This window comes from Narcine bancroftii, chromosome 1 (genome assembly GCF_036971445.1).
Source record: "Narcine bancroftii isolate sNarBan1 chromosome 1, sNarBan1.hap1, whole genome shotgun sequence".
In the NCBI taxonomy this organism is placed as follows: domain Eukaryota; kingdom Metazoa; phylum Chordata; class Chondrichthyes; order Torpediniformes; family Narcinidae; genus Narcine; species Narcine bancroftii.
Genome location: NC_091469.1, coordinates 250,640,734 through 250,658,015, shown reverse-complemented (window position 1 = coordinate 250,658,015; position 17,282 = coordinate 250,640,734). Strand labels below are relative to the sequence as shown.

At 44.4% G+C, this 17,282-nt stretch overlaps 1 protein-coding gene across 5 annotated transcripts in view; it reads right to left on the bottom strand.

The window, feature by feature from the left end:
• The window catches only part of LOC138741080 (uncharacterized), an 83,505-nt gene that overhangs the window by 59,139 nt on the left and 7,084 nt on the right, over positions 1-17,282 (bottom strand). For 4 of the 5 annotated variants that reach the window (XR_011343322.1, XR_011343323.1, XM_069894624.1 and 1 more), the window contains one exon: positions 8,518-10,751. The exons of the other annotated variant lie outside the window; for it this stretch is intronic. Coding sequence is in view for 2 of the 4 variants with exons in the window: in XM_069894616.1 (XP_069750717.1) it covers positions 10,689-10,751 (63 nt within the window). In the remaining 2 variants the exon portion in view is untranslated. Of the gene's footprint in view, positions 1-8,517; positions 10,752-17,282 lie in introns of those variants that run through there. 5 annotated transcript variants of the gene reach the window in all.

Here is a 17,282-nt window from a genome sequence, read left to right as displayed (position 1 = left end):
AAAGAGGCATCACAGTTTTACATTTGTCACATAGAGGAATCATATCTGAATAAAAATGGATTTAACTTTAGACATGTGTGCTCTGTGGACCACGTTAAATTGCAGCAAACAATACCATGCACGAAAGGAAGTCGTGCTAATCAAATTAAAAATAGAATCCCAAACCTCATTGGAGAGCAAAAAGTTCAAATCTTAATCCCAGGTGTTCTTGATTTTAACTAACAAGGCTTGTCTTAAATTAACTACCTTGTCATAGATAAGAGACATTAAGCCTTTATGAGGTTATAGTTCAAAAAATGTATCAAGAACATTTGCCTCAGGGACTACAGGAAAATCAGAAATCTGAGATTGAACGAAACATCTAATTTGTAATTTGTAAATACACTGTATTGGAAAAAAAATGAATTTTAGACAAGTTGAATTTTACCAAAAGAAGCAAAATTGATGTTAATATAAAGGTCTTTAAAACATTTAATACCCAATCTGTGCCAGTCATTAAAAGGCAGAGTCTTACAAAGAAGGTTTAAAAAGTTGATTGTATATAGTAGAAAAGAAAAACAAATCCAAAAAGCCTTCTAAATTGTGCCCATATTCTCAAACTGTCTTTAGTTATCAAATTATCAGTTAATTTATATAGAAAAGAGGATAAAGAGGACCCTTAAATTCCCATCATGGAAGTATTCTTAACAAAATTTAGTTCCATTAGGGAGGTCCACTCAATTATCAAATTGTAATAAAAGAATCAAGATATAGATACATCACCTAATAATAAAATCTAAAATTAGTAAGTGCCAAATCACTGTTCCTTTGGCTTTCTGAAAATTAACTTTATTTAGCAGGGAATTTTCCTTGCCATATACAAGAAGATATAAGCAAATCAAGTGAATCGAAAAAAGATTTAGAAATGATAATTGATAAAGACTGGAAAAGATACAAATATTTAGGTAAAATATTCATTTTAATACAATTAATACAACCAGTCATAGAAATAGATAAGGTGACCATCTCATTATGAGGAATTTTACTTGATTAAATAAAATAGATTTTATAACTTTAATAAAATAAATAATGATATTTCCTTATAAATATTAAAATAATAACCGTACATCTTCATTAAACCTCCCCCTGAAAATCTGGTGTCACAGTATCTGCCTCAGTCTAACAATACATTACCATTAAACCTTCTCCCCACTGTGAACCTGGTGTCACAGTATCTACCAGAGTTTATCGTACATCACTGATAAACATTATTCCGATTGTGAAGCCGGTTTCACAGTATTTGCCTCAGTCAACCGTACATCACCATTAAATCATGTTAACATGGTGTCACAGTATCTGACACAGTTTATCCTACAACACTGTTAAAGCTTCTCACTGTTGTGAACCCATTGTCACAGCATCTGACCCAGTTTATTGTTCATCATTGTTAAACTTTATCCCCTCTGTGAACCTGGTGTCACAGTATCTTCAACATTTTGGTGTACTTCACTGATAATCCTTCTTCCCATTGTGAATCCGGAGTCCGAGTATCTGTCTCAGTCATCTGTACATCACCATTAACCCACTCCCCACTATGAATATGGTGTCACTTTATCTGCCACAGTTTATCATACAGCACTGTTAAACATTCTCACCATTGTGAACCAGGTTGCACAATATCAGCCTCAGTCTACCGTACATCACCGTTAAATATTCTCCCTACTGTGAACCTGATCTCACATCATCTGCCACAATTTATTGTACATCACTCTTATATATTCTCTATGCTCTGAACTTGGTGTCACAATATCTGCCAAGGTCTACTGTACATCGCCATTAAACCTTCTCCCAACTCTTAACATGGTGTCACAGTATCTGACACAATTTATTGTACATTACTGTTAAACCTTCTCACTGCTGTGAACCCAGTATCACAGTATATGTCTCAGTCTACCGTACATCACCATTAAACCTTCTCCCCACTTTGAACCTGGGGTCACAGTGTCTAACAAAGTTTGTCATTCATTACCGTTACACCTTATCCCCACTGCGAACCTGAGGTCACATGATTTTTCACAGTTTATCTTACATCACTGATAAATCTTCTCTCCATCGTGAATCTGGTGTCACAGTATCTGCCTTAGTCTTCCGTACATCACCATTAAATCTCTCCCCATTGTGAACCTGGTGTCACTTGATCTGCGACAGTTCATTTTACATCACCGTTAAACCTTTTTCAAACTGTGAACCTGGAATCACAGTATCTACCACAGCTTATCATAAATCACTGTTAAGCCTTCTCACTACTGTGAATGCGGTGTCACAGTATCTCCCAAAGTCTACTGTACATCACTGTTAAATATTCTCCCCACTGTGAACCTGGTGTTAAGTTATCTGCCTCCTTCTACTGTACATAACCATTTAACCTTCCCCTCACAATGAACCTGGTTTCACAGTATCTGCCACAGTTTATCGAACATTACTGTTAAATATTCTCCCCACTGTGGAACTGGGGTCACAGTACCTGCCTCAATCTACTGTACATCACCATTAAACCTTATCCTAACTGTGAAGCTGGTATCAGAGTATCTGACACAGTTGATCGAACATTACTGTTAGATTCTCTCCCTGCTGTACACCCAGTGTAACAGTGTCTGTCTCAGCCTATCATCCATGATCGTTAAAGCTTCTCCCCCTGCGAACCTGGTGTCACAGTATCTGACTGAGTTTATTGTACATTACTCTTAAATCTTCTCACTGATTTAAACCCAGTGTCACAGTATCTGTCTCAGTCTAGCATACATCATAGTTTAAACTTCTCCCACTGTGAACCTCATGTAACAGTATCTGCCTCAGTCTATCGTACATCACCGTTAAACATTCTCACTACTGTGAACTCGATGTCACAATATATGCCATATCTACCGTACATCACAGTTAAACCTTCTCTCAACTGTGAACACGGTGTCACAGTATCTGACAAAGTTTACGTTCATTACTGTTAAACATTCTCCCCACTGTGATCCTGAGGTCACAGTATCTGACACAGTGTATCGCTCACTAATGTTAAACCTTATCATCACTGTGAATCTGGGGTCACAGTATGTGCCTCAGTCTACCGTACATCCCTGTTAAACCTTCTCCCCACTGTGAAGCTGGGGTCACAGTATTTGACAGTTTATCGTTCATTACTGTTAAACCTTATACCCACTGTGAATCTGGGCTCACAGTATCTTCCACAGTTCATCTTGCAGCACTGATAAATCTTCTCCCCATTGTGATCCTGTGTCACGGTATCTGCCTCAGTCTTCTGTTAATCACCATTAAACCTCAACCTACTGCAAACTTGGTGTCACTTGATCTGCCACAGTTTATATTACATCATCATTAAATCTTCCTCCCACTGAAAATGTGGTGTCACAGTATCTGCCACAGCTTATCGATAATCACTGTTAAAATTTCTCCCCACCGTGAACTCGGTGTCACCATATCTGTCTCAGTCTTCCGTACATCACCATTAAACTTCTCCCCAGTGTGAACGTTGTGTCACTTTATCTGCCACAGTTTATGTCACATCACCATTAAACATTCTCACTACTATGAGCCCGGGGTCACAGTATCTGCCCCAGTCTACCGTACATCACCATTAAACCTTATCTCCACTGTGCATCTGTTGTCACATTATCTACCTCAATTTACCGTACATCACAATTAAACCTTCTCCCCACCATGAACGTGGCGTCACAGTATCTGACAGAGTTTAGAGTACATCACTGTTAAACCTTATCACTACTGTGAATTCCTGTCTCAGTTTCTGCCTCTGTCTACCGTACATCAAATTTATACCTTCTTCTCCTGTGAACCTGGTGTTACAGTATCTGCCTCAGTCTACCGTACATCACCGTTAAACATTCTTCCCACTGTTAACATGGTGTCACTGTATCTGCCACAGTTTATTTTACATCACCGTTGAACCATCTTCCTACTGTGAACCTGGTGTCACGTTAACTGCCACAGTTTATTTTATATCATGCTTAAACTTTATTCCCATTGTGATCCCAGTGTCACAGTATCTGCCTCGGTCTACTGTATATCACCATTAAACCTTCTCCCCACTGTGAACCTATTCTCACAGTATCTGCCAGATTTTATTGTACATCACTGTTATACCTTCTCAATATTCTGAGCGCAGTGTCACAGTATCTGCCAAGGTCTACCGTTCTTCAGTTTTAAACATTCTCACCAGTGTAAACTTGGTGTTACAGTGTATGATACAGATTATCGTACATTACTGTTACAACTTCTCACTGCTCTGAAGCCATTAACCATATTTTATCTTTTAAAATCTATTTAACTAAAATCTATTAAATCTATTTGGAGTTTAGAACTCTTTGCAACTGTAATACCAAGATAAGTAAATTGGTCCTTCACAATCTTAAAAGAAAAATCAGAATACCTTGACAAAGGACCATTTAAATGAAAAAGTTCATTTTTATGCAGATTTAACTTATACCCTGAAAACTGACTAAATTGTGGTAACAAATATAATATGCTCGGTAAAAAAGAATCCGGATTAGATACAAAGAGCAAAAGATCATCTGCATACAAGGAAACTTTATGCTCAATGCCCTTTGTATAGATCCCTAAAAATATCTTCACTCTCAAAGGGCAATTGCTATTGGTTTCAAAACCAAATCAAAAAGCAGTGGACTTAAAGGACAACTTTGACGAGTACCCTGTTGAAGATTAAAAGGCTTTGATTGTTAAAGATTATTAAAAACTGAAGCAGTAGGACATAAATCTAATTCATTTAATAAAGCCTAATACAAAATTAAATTTTTCCAGAGTAGTCACAAATAAATAACCCAACTCCACCCGATCAAAAGCTTTCTCACCATCTAATGAAAGAACATATTCAGGGACAGGAGTGGGGGTTAAATATAAAATATTCAATTAACAGTATATATTAAAATAAGAATAATGATTTTTAATAAAGCCAGTTTGACCTTCAGAAATGAATGATGGTAAAATATTCTTCAGTTTATGGGCCAGTACTTTAGCTAAAATCCTCATGTCAACAATCAATAATGAAATAAGCCTATAAGAAGCACATTCAAGTGGATCTTTCCCATTTTTCACAATGAGAAAAATACAAGCTTTATTAAACAGTAGTGGAAGATTGCCTTGTTTAGATGAATCATTAAGGACCGAACTTAAATGAGGCACAGAGAATTTAGAAAAAGATTTTAAAAATTCTACGGATACCCATCAGGTCCTGGGGATTCACCTGATTGTAAAGAAGAAATTGCAAGTATTCCTTCTTGGGAAATAGGTGCCTCCAGACTCATTCATTTGGAATGTAAGGGTTCAATCAGGCAGACGCAGCATGGTTTTAGAAAGGGAAGATCTTGTTTGACAAACTTGTTAGGATTCTTTGAAGATATAATGGGTGCGGTGGATAGAGGGGAACAGGTTGATTTTGTATATTTGGATTTCCAGAAAGTGTTTGATAAGGTGCCGCACAAGAGACTTATCAGTAAGTTACAGGAAAGTGGAGCAAGTTACAGGAAAGTGGAGTCCGGGGAAGTATATTGGCCTGGATTGAAAATTGGTTGTCAGAGAGTCGGGATAAATGGGAGTTTTTCAGGTTGGCAGAGAGTGGTAAGTGGGGTGCCGCAGGGGTCAGTGTTAGTCCCACAACTGTTCATCATTTACCTTGATGACTTGGAGGAGGGGACAAAATGTGGTGTAGCCAAGTTTGCGGATGACACCAAATTGAGTGGAAGAGCAAATTGTAATGAGGATGTGGACAGTCTGCAGAGGGATATAGTTAAGCTGGATGAGTGGGCAAAGGTCTGGCAGATGGAGTACAATGTTAGTAAGAATGAGGCTATCCACTTTGGCAAGAAAAATAAAAGAGCTGAATATTATTTAAAGGGTGAACAACTACAGCATGCTGTTGTGCAGAGGGACTTAGGAGTGCTTGTGCATGAATCGCAAAAAGTTAGGTTGCAGGTGCAGCAGGTTATTAAGAAAGCAAATGGAATGTTGGCCTTCATCGCTAGAGGAATTGAATTCAGGAGTAGGGAGGTAATGTTGCAACTGTATAAGGAACTGGTGAGACCGCACCTGGAGTACTGTGTCCAGTTCTGGTCTCCATATTTGAGGAAGGATATTCTGGCTTTGGAGACGGTCCAGAGGAGGTTTACTAGGTTGATCCCTGGGATGAAGGGGTTGACTTATGATGAAAGATTAAATTGTCCAGGATTGTATTCGCTCGAGTTCAGAAGAATGAGAGGAGATCTTATAGAAACATATAGGATTATGAAGGGTATGGATAGGATAGATGTAGGAAGGTTTTTTGAGCTGGCCGGGGAAACTAAAATGAGAGGACACAGTCTCAAGATTCGGGGGAGTAGATTTAGGACAGAGATGAGGAAAAATAGTTTTTCCCCAGAGAGTAGTGAATGTTTGGAATTCTCTAACCAGGGAAGTGGTTGAGGCTGCCTCATTAAACATATTTAAAATTTGGTTAGATAAATTTTTACATGATAGAGGAATTAGGGGATATGGGGAGAAGGCAGGTAGGTGGAGTTAGGTCATAAATTAGATCAGCCATGATCGTATTGAATGGCAGAGCAGGCTCGATGGGCCATTTTTGGCCTACTCCTGTTCCTACTTCCTATGTTCCTATTTATTCTGGGAAAGTGTGGGAATACTTAGGCGGTCCAAAAAGTACATCATTAAAATAAAATTCTCTAAAGATATCATTTATTTTCGAATGATCTGTACCGTTATCCATCCAAATCTTAGTAATTTGTCTCTTAACAGCCAATCCTTTCAATTGGTTAGGCAAAAGCTTAACAGATTTTTCACCATGAATGTAAAATTGTAAAGTTGCTGTTCAATAGGATAAGTAGAAAGAAGATCAAATTTAATCTTAAATTCAATTATTATTCAGGGTTTTAACATTGTGCATATTGTTAATTGATTTTTTTGATCCAATTAATTAAATCTAATCTATTTTTATTAGGCTTCTTCTTAATATTGGCTGTATAAAACATAATTTGTCCTCTAAAATATGCTTTCATAGTATCCCAGACAGACAAATTAGAAACTGCTGAAGAAGAATTTGTATTAAAGAAAAAATTAATTGGGTCTTCCATAAATTTCAAAAAATTCATTATCTGAAAGTAAAGTAGAATTAAAATGCCAATGTCTCTTAATAAAAAGAGAATCAGGAAAATTCAAGGACAAACTATCAGATATCACTATACCATGATATTCACATGATTTGGTCAATGAAATCAATTGATTATCCATTTAAAAATAATCAATCCAAGAATAAGAACGATGAACATTTGAGAAAAAAAAGAGTACTCTCCACTATTAGGTTGAAATAAATGCCAGACATCAGAAATACCAAAATTTGTTAAAAAGGATTTAATGACCGCTGCAGACTTACTCAGAGTAGTAAGTTTAGGGGATGAACATTCCAGAACATTATTTAACCAACAATTGAAATCACCCCTCAACACTGGTGAGTAATAATTAAGACTGAAAAAAACCTTTCAAAAAATACCTGATCATCAATCTTAGGGACATATATGTTAGCAAAAACTACCATTTTATTATATAGTTTACCTGCGAGAATAATATAATGATCCTGTTTATCTAATATAATATTGTTTTGGATAAAAGGAATATTTCATTAAAATATTCATAAAAATAGAGACTCCCTTAACTTTAGCATTCAAAGAAGAGTGGAATTGTTTTTTCCACTTTGACAAAAGTTTGGCATTATCACAATTTCTGACACAAGTTTCTTGAAGAAAAACAATTTCAGCTTTAAGATGCCTGACATGCACAAACATCCTTCTGCTTTGAATTGTACTATTTAAACCTTGCACATTCTAAGAGATTAGTCTAGTAAGAGTAGTTATGAGTTTTAATTAGTATTATGAAAATAACTAGGCACTGTGTGTCATCACTTCCCAAGCAGTTACCATGAATCTGTGCCAAAGCACAGTTTGTACTGAACATGAAGCCAAAACAATCTTGTAATTCTATGAGTCCACACACCTTACCTCCCTCGCAAACTTCCCCAGATTGAAAGTTGCTAAAACAGGCAGCAACAAGCTAAAAAAAATTATAAACCCTTACACTTCTGTTCAAGGTTTTAAGTATAGCTCCTTATTTTAAAAGAAAATTAATAATTTCACCCCAATGAAAAACTATATAAAATACATCCAAAGTGAAAAAAGTATACAGTAAAAATAAATTATATTTGCACGTGTATCATTTCACCTCTCCTTTCCCATTATCAGCAAGAATAAAAATTTGCTAACTCCTTCATTCATCAAAGCCTCTATATAACAAGCATTCAAAATAATATCACAGATAAATTAATTAATAGTTAAAAAAACAAAAACATAAAGATCCATTTCATACTTTTGAAACAAAAAAGAATCAACATCTGTCTTTGTCTCATTTTCTTTCTTTGGCTTGGCTTCGCGGACGAAGATTTATGGAGGGGGTAAAAAGTCCACGTCAGCTGCAGGCTCGTTTGTGGCTGACAGGTCCGATGCGGGACAGGCAGACACGGTTGCAGCGGTTGCAGGGGAAAATTGGTTGGTTGGGGTTGGGTGTTGGGTTTTTCCTCCTTAATAACTGGCTTACCTATCAACTGCACCCTCTGCAAGATCATTTCCTAATAGCAACGAAACATTCTCCTCTGGTAAACTTAATCTGATCCCTATAACAGGTCCACGAACTAATTCTAATTTCAACATTATTTTGTGCATTGGTATAGTCTATGAATCAAGCCCCTAACCTCGAATAAAATTAATTTCATCCATGGCAGTCTTATCGCCAAACTCCAAAACACTGTATAACACAAGTGACTGGGCAACCCCAGCATCTTGAAAGATTTTTACTGACATCTGTGGTGACCCTTCCTCTAACAAAACCTTAACCTCTGACACAAAATATTTGAATTCCTACCTAATTTTACCAGCAAGTCCAGAACCTTTTTTATTTCTGTGCTTCATTTCTTTATATATATACATATATAAATGTATATAAATGTGCTGCCTCCTTTTCTCTCATGCCAAACAATTTAATATTACATGACCAAGTTTATTACAAAAGTGACAAAGTGGACCCTGTTTTTTCCTTTTCTTGCTTCCCTTCTTCTTTACCCCGAGCACTACATCGCCATTTATTTTCTAACTCACTTGGATATTACATGTTACCCTTTTGGAAAGGTCTACGGGCACAAATCTAACCTTGTGAATAAAAGCATACTCATCCGCTAATTTAACATAATCCTGCCAAGTTTCCATTTCTTTCTCAAACTCCCTTTGTTTTTCAGTTTACATTTTTCTAATTCTACCTCAACCTGCTTTTGTTCTCTCTCAAATTGCCTTTGTTTTCTGCTTCCTCATTTTTTTTCTCTTCTTTCACCTCAAATCTACTTTTTGCCAAACCTAACTCCAGTGCATATAGGTCAAGATTCTTTTGTTCTCTCTCAAGCTCAAATTTTCATTTTTATAGCTCAAATGATTCCAATTGCTGCTCATGGGATTTACTCTCTAGAAATTGTTTTACTTTCTCTCCAAATTTGCCCTGTTTTACATAGTGTTCAACTATAATTCTCTGGATCTCTGTCTTTTTCATTGACTGCTTTACCCCTGTAAGTTCCAACTTTTGGGCGATAGTCTCCAACTCACTCCTTTTCACACTCTGCAAATCTGCAGAGGTCAGTGATGCCACAAACTCCTCGATGTCCATTGCTGCTGTTTCCACACACACAAGCCTTTGAATTGGCGTTCAAAAAGGAATTTAACCAAACAAATTGAAAATTAATCAATCAATAAGATCCCATTTTGGTTATATCCCAGATGCCACATCATAAACCAGCAGCAACAGAAATTCACCAAGACAATGGTATCTTTAAACAATAGTTTTTTTATTAATAAGCATCAATAATATTTTATTTAACTCTAAACTTAATCACAACTATGCAGAAATGTATATATGTGGGTGTGGATTACCTAAACCATTACAGCTTTGGCACAAGTTCTGAAAAATCAAATTCAAAGTTCAGTCTTAGAAATCTTGCATTGAAACCCAGAACTTTAAAACTGTTGTCCAGAAGTCATTATGTAGTAGTTAAGACACTGAGTCATCAGACTTACCAAAACTCATTAAGTCTTGTCAAGTTGCTTTCAGAGAAATGTTTCTTCATATGCATATTTTATTACAACTTTCCCCTTTCTTGTGTAGGAATTACAAAGCTTAAGACCTCCACGATGCTTTCACATACCCAGGCAAGGGCCAGAAGGAGTAACCATCAAAATGGTCATGGTCCAGAGCCATGAATGATCTTTCTTACTCTACCCTGATATGGGTCAGTCAGAAGTGACTATTACAAATGCAACATTAATACTGCTCTTTCTTGACAAAGAGTAACAGTGTGGCCATCTTTTCCCAATATCACTTTAATTCTGTCTCTTCAGATGATTTTCTGATGAACTCAAATGGTGCTTTATGAAGTGTCTTAAATCACATGACTTGCTTGAGCAATACTGGTTTGTTTAATTTCTTAAAAATACCAGTCCACAAACAGGTGGCCTCTTCTATTTAAACAGGTGTCTTTGAGTAAACATGCATTGTTTCTGGCTTTCATTGGAACAATTACAAGGCTTTTATGACTCTGAATTTAGGTATTCTGCATGTCTTTCCTGTTTCCAAACCCCCACAGCATCACTCTAAAATATAATACATAAAAATACAGATTATATATATATATATATATAAATAAAATTCTCTGTGGAATGTCATACTGGAAACGCTTGTGCAGTCCCATGATCCCGATATTGATGCCATCTGGAGCTAAGGTTGAGGGTGAGGTCCCTGACAAAGAACAATCCTACCAAGTCCTCAATGGTGGAACCGGTGGACAAACTAGCTCTGAACTCAATAGCTGTGAAAGAGGACAAAGGCTGCAACAAATCCATCAGCTCCAATTGTCATGGTTTTCATGCTATTGGAATTAGTTAGTTGATTTGTAAAGTATTGTGTGCTTCTTGGAGTGGAATGTCAAGTACATGTTAAACAAATACACGCACAGGTGTATTCGCTCTGTGGATCAACAGAATGAAGGCCATCATCCTCAACTATGAGGGATAGACGTGACAACAATATACGTGTGTGTGTGTGCGCGCGCATCGGGGTGTGTGTGTGTGTGTGTGCGCGCATCGGGGTGTGTGTGTGCGCGCGCGCGCGCATCGGGGTCTGTGTGTGTGCGCGCGCGCATCGGGGTCTGTGTGTGTGCGCGCGCGCATCGGGGTCTGTGTGTGTGCGCGCGCGCATCGGGGTCTGTGTGTGTGTGTGCGCGCGCGCATCGGGGTCTGTGTGTGTGTGTGCGCGCGCATCGGGGTCTGTGTGTGTGTGTGCGCGCGCATCGGGGTCTGTGTGTGTGCGCGCGCGCATCGGGGTCTGTGTGTGTGCGCGCGCGCATCGGGGTCTGTGTGTGTGTGTGTGCGCGCGCATCGGGGTCTGTGTGTGTGTGTGCGCGCGCGCATCGGGGTCTGTGTGTGTGTGTGCGCGCGCGCATCGGGGTCTGTGTGTGTGTGTGTGCATCGGGGTCTGTGTGTGTGTGCGCATCGGGGTCTCTGTGTGGGTGCGCATCGGGGTCTGGGTGTGGGTGTGTGCACATCGGGGTGTGGGTGTGGGTGTGTGTACATCGGGGTGTGGGTGTGGGTGTGTGTACATCGGGGTGTGGGTGTGGGTGTGTGTACATCGGGGTGTGGGTGTGTACATCGGGGTGTGGGTGTGTACATCGGGGTGTGGGTGTGTACATCGGGGTGTGGGTGTGTACATCGGGGTGTGGGTGTGTACATCGGGGTGTGGGTGTGTACATCGGGGTGTGGGTGTGTACATCGGGGTGTGGGTGTGTACATCGGGGTGTGGGTGTGTACATCGGGGTGTGGGTGTGTACATCGGGGTGTGGGTGTGTACATCGGGGTGTGGGTGTGTACATCGGGGGGTGTGGGTGTGTACATCGGGGGGTGTGGGTGTGTACATCGGGGTGTGGGTGTGTACATCGGGGGGTGTGGGTGTGTACATCGGGGTCTGTGGGTGTGTACATCGGGGTCTGTGGGTGTGTACATCGGGGTCTGTGGGTGTGTACATCGGGGTCTGTGGGTGTGTACATCGGGGTCTGTGGGTGTGTACATCGGGGTCTGTGGGTGTGTACATCGGGGTCTGTGGGTGTGTACATCGGGGTCTGTGGGTGTGTACATCGGGGTCTGTGGGTGTGTACATCGGGGTCTGTGGGTGTGTACATCGGGGTCTGTGGGTGTGTACATCGGGGTCTGTGGGTGTGTACATCGGGGTCTGTGGGTGTGTACATCGGGGTCTGTGGGTGTGTACATCGGGGTCTGTGGGTGTGTACATCGGGGTCTGTGGGTGTGTACATCGGGGTCTGTGGGTGTGTACATCGGGGTCTGTGGGTGTGTACATCGGGGTCTGTGGGTGTGTACATCGGGGTCTGTGGGTGTGTACATCGGGGTCTGTGGGTGTGTACATCGGGGTCTGTGGGTGTGTACAGGGGTCTCTGTGGGTGTGTACAGGGGTCTGTGTGTGTGTGTGTGTGTGTATAGGGGTCTCTGTGTGTGTGTGTGTGTGTATAGGGGTCTCTGTGTGTGTGTGTGTATAGGGGTCTCTGTGTGTGTGTGTGTGTATAGGGGTCTCTGTGTGTGTGTGTGTGTGTGTGTGTGTATAGGGGTCTCTGTGTGTGTGTGTGTGTGTGTGTATAGGGGTCTCTGTGTGTGTGTGTATAGGGGTCTCTGTGTGTGTGTGTGTATAGGGGTCTCTGTGTGTGTGTGTGTGTGTGTGTATAGGGTTCTCTGTGTGTGTGTGTGTGTGTATAGGGGTCTCTGTGTGTGTGTGTGTGTGTATAGGGGTCTCTGTGTGTGTGTGTGTGTGTGTATAGGGGTCTGTGTGTGTGTGTGTGTGTGTGTGTGTATAGGGGTCTCTGTGTGTGTGTGTGTGTGTATAGGGGTCTCCGCGTGTGTGTGTGTGTGTATAGGGGTCTCTGTGTATGTGTGTGTGTGTGTGTGTGTATAGGGTTCTCTGTGTGTGTGTGTGTGTGTATAGGGGTCTCTGTGTGTGTGTGTGTGTGTGTGTGTGTATAGGGGTCTCTGTGTGTGTGTGTGTGTGTGTGTGTGTATAGGGGACTCTGTGTGTGTGTGTGTGTGTGTATAGGGGTCTCTGTGTGTGTGTATAGGGGTCTCTGTGTGTGTGTATAGGGGTCTCTGTGTGTGTGTGCGTGTGTGTATAGGGGTCTCTGTGTGTGTGTGCGTGTGTGTATAGGGGTCTCTGTGTGTGTGTATAGGGGTCTGTGTGTGTGTGTGCGTGTGTGTATAGGGGTCTGTGTGTGTGTGTGCGTGTGTGTATAGGGGTCTGTGTGTGTGTGTGTGCGTGTGTGTATAGGGGTCTGTGTGTGTGTGTGCGTGTGTGTATAGGGGTCTGTGTGTGTGTGTGTGCGTGTGTGTATAGGGGTCTGTGTGTGTGTGTGTGCGTGTGTGTATAGGGGTCTGAGTGTGTGTGTGCGTGTGTGTATAGGGGTCTGTGTGTGTGTGTGCGTGTGTGTATAGGGGTCTGTGTGTGTGTGTGTGCGTGTGTGTATAGGGGTCTGTGTGTGTGTGTGTGTGCGTGTGTGTATAGGGGTCTGTGTGTGTGTGTGTGCGTGTGTGTATAGGGGTCTGGGTGTGTGTGTGCGTGTGTGTATAGGGGTCTGGGTGTGTGTGTGCGTGTGTGTATAGGGGTCTGGGTGTGTGTGTGCGTGTGTGTATAGGGGTCTGGGTGTGTGTGTGCGTGTGTGTATAGGGGTCTGGGTGTGTGTGTGCGTGTGTGTATAGGGGTCTGGGTGTGTGTGTGCGTGTGTGTATAGGGGTCTGGGTGTGTGTGTATAGGGGTCTCTGTGTGTGTGTGCGTGTGTGTATAGGGGTCTCTGTGTGTGTGTGCGTGTGTGTATCGGGGTCTGGGTGTGTGTGTGTGCGTGTGTGTATCGGGGTCTGGGTGTGTGTGTGTGCGTGTGTGTATCGGGGTCTGGGTGTGTGTGTGTGCGTGTGTGTATCGGGGTCTGGGTGTGTGTGTGTGCGTGTGTGTATCGGGGTCTGGGTGTGTGTGTGTGCATCGGGGTCTGGGCGCGCGCATCGGGGTCTGGGTGTGTGTGTGTGCATCGGGGTCTGGGCGCGCGCATCGGGGTCTGGGTGTGTGTATCGGGGTCTGGGCGCGCGCATCGGGGTCTGGGTGTGTGTATCGGGGTCTGGGCGCGCGCATCGGGGTCTGGGTGTGTGTATCGGGGTCTGGGCGCGCGCATCGGGGTCTGGGTGTGTGTATCGGGGTCTGGGCGCGCGCATCGGGGTCTGGGTGTGTGTATCGGGGTCTGGGCGCGCGCATCGGGGTCTGGGTGTGTGTATCGGGGTCTGGGCGCGCGCATCGGGGTCTGGGTGTGTGTATCGGGGTCTGGGCGCGCGCATCGGGGTCTGGGTGTGTGTATCGGGGTCTGGGCGCGCGCATCGGGGTCTGGGTGTGTGTATCGGGGTCTGGGCGCGCGCATCGGGGTCTGGGTGTGTGTATCGGGGTCTGGGCGCGCGCATCGGGGTCTGGGTGTGTGTATCGGGGTCTGGGCGCGCGCATCGGGGTCTGGGTGTGTGTATCGGGGTCTGGGCGCGCGCATCGGGGTCTGGGTGTGTGTATCGGGGTCTGGGCGCGCGCATCGGGGTCTGGGTGTGTGTATCGGGGTCTGGGCGCGCGCATCGGGGTCTGGGTGTGTGTATCGGGGTCTGGGCGCGCGCATCGGGGTCTGGGCGCGTGTATCGGGGTCTGGGCGCGCGCATCGGGGTCTGGGCGCGCGCATCGGGGTCTGGGCGCATCGGGGTCTGGGCGCGCGCAGCGCGCGCGCGGGGGTGTCCGCGCATCGGGGTCTGGGCGCGCGCGCGCGGGGGTGTCCGCGCATCGGGGTCTGGGCGCGCGCGCGCGGGGGTGTCCGCGCATCGGGGTCTGGGCGCGCGCGCGCGGGGGTGTGTGTGGGGGGGTGTGTGGGGGGGTGTGTGGGGGGGTGTGTGGGGGGGTGTGTGGGGGGGTGTGTGGGGGGGTGTGTGGGGGGGTGTGTGGGGGGGTGTGTGGGGGGGTGTGTGGGGGGGTGTGTGGGGGGGTGTGTGGGGGGGTGTGTGGGGGGGTGTGTGGGGGGGTGTGTGGGGGGGTGTGTGGGGGGGTGTGTGGGGGGGTGTGTGGGGGGGTGTGTGGGGGGGTGTGTGGGGGGGTGTGTGGGGGGGTGTGTGGGGGGGTGTGTGGGGGGGTGTGTGGGGGGGTGTGTGGGGGGGTGTGTGGGGGGGTGTGTGGGGGGGTGTGTGGGGGGGTGTGTGGGGGGGTGTGTGGGGGGGTGTGTGGGGGGGTGTGTGGGGGGGTGTGTGGGGGGGTGTGTGTGTGTATAGGGGTGTGTGTGTGTATAGGGGTGTGTGTGTGTATAGGGGTGTGTGTGTGTATAGGGGTGTGTGTGTGTATAGGGGTGTGTGTGTGTATAGGGGTGTGTGTGTGTATAGGGGTGTGTGTGTGTATAGGGGTGTGTGTGTGTATAGGGGTGTGTGTGTGTATAGGGGTGTGTGTGTGTATAGGGGTGTGTGTGTGTATAGGGGTGTGTGTGTGTATAGGGGTGTGTGTGTGTATAGGGGTGTGTGTGTGTATAGGGGTGTGTGTGTGTATAGGGGTGTGTGTGTGTATAGGGGTGTGTGTGTGTATAGGGGTGTGTGTGTGTATAGGGGTGTGTGTGTGTATAGGGGTGTGTGTGTGTATAGGGGTGTGTGTGTGTATAGGGGTGTGTGTGTGTATAGGGGTGTGTGTGTGTATAGGGGTGTGTGTGTGTATAGGGGTGTGTGTGTGTATAGGGGTGTGTGTGTGTATAGGGGTGTGTGTGTGTATAGGGGTGTGTGTGTGTATAGGGGTGTGTGTGTGTATAGGGGTGTGTGTGTGTATAGGGGTGTGTGTGTGTATAGGGGTGTGTGTGTGTATAGGGGTGTGTGTGTGTATAGGGGTGTGTGTGTGTATAGGGGTGTGTGTGTGTATAGGGGTGTGTGTGTGTATAGGGGTGTGTGTGTGTATAGGGGTGTGTGTGTGTATAGGGGTGTGTGTGTGTATAGGGGTGTGTGTGTGTATAGGGGTGTGTGTGTGTATAGGGGTGTGTGTGTGTATAGGGGTGTGTGTGTGTATAGGGGTGTGTGTGTGTATAGGGGTGTGTGTGTGTATAGGGGTGTGTGTGTGTATAGGGGTGTGTGTGTGTATAGGGGTGTGTGTGTGTATAGGGGTGTGTGTGTGTATAGGGGTGTGTGTGTGTATAGGGGTGTGTGTGTGTATAGGGGTGTGTGTGTGTATAGGGGTGTGTGTGTGTATAGGGGTGTGTGTGTGTATAGGGGTGTGTGTGTGTATAGGGGTGTGTGTGTGTATAGGGGTGTGTGTGTGTATAGGGGTGTGTGTGTGTATAGGGGTGTGTGTGTGTATAGGGGTGTGTGTGTGTATAGGGGTGTGTGTGTGTATAGGGGTGTGTGTGTGTATAGGGGTGTGTGTGTGTATAGGGGTGTGTGTGTGTATAGGGGTGTGTGTGTGTATAGGGGTGTGTGTGTGTATAGGGGTGTGTGTGTGTATAGGGGTGTGTGTGTGTATAGGGGTGTGTGTGTGTATAGGGGTGTGTGTGTGTATAGGGGTGTGTGTGTGTATAGGGGTGTGTGTGTGTATAGGGGTGTGTGTGTGTATAGGGGTGTGTGTGTGTATAGGGGTGTGTGTGTGTATAGGGGTGTGTGTGTGTATAGGGGTGTGTGTGTGTATAGGGGTGTGTGTGTGTATAGGGGTGTGTGTGTGTATAGGGGTGTGTGTGTGTATAGGGGTGTGTGTGTGTATAGGGGTGTGTGTGTGTATAGGGGTGTGTGTGTGTATAGGGGTGTGTGTGTGTATAGGGGTGTGTGTGTGTATAGGGGTGTGTGTGTGTATAGGGGTGTGTGTGTGTATAGGGGTGTGTGTGTGTATAGGGGTGTGTGTGTGTATAGGGGTGTGTGTGTGTATAGGGGTGTGTGTGTGTATAGGGGTGTGTGTGTGTATAGGGGTGTGTGTGTGTATAGGGGTGTGTGTGTGTATAGGGGTGTGTGTGTGTATAGGGGTGTGTGTGTGTGTGTGTATAGGGGTGTGTGTGTGTGTGTGTATAGTGTAAGGTAAAACATCATGAGATGGGAATGTGTAAG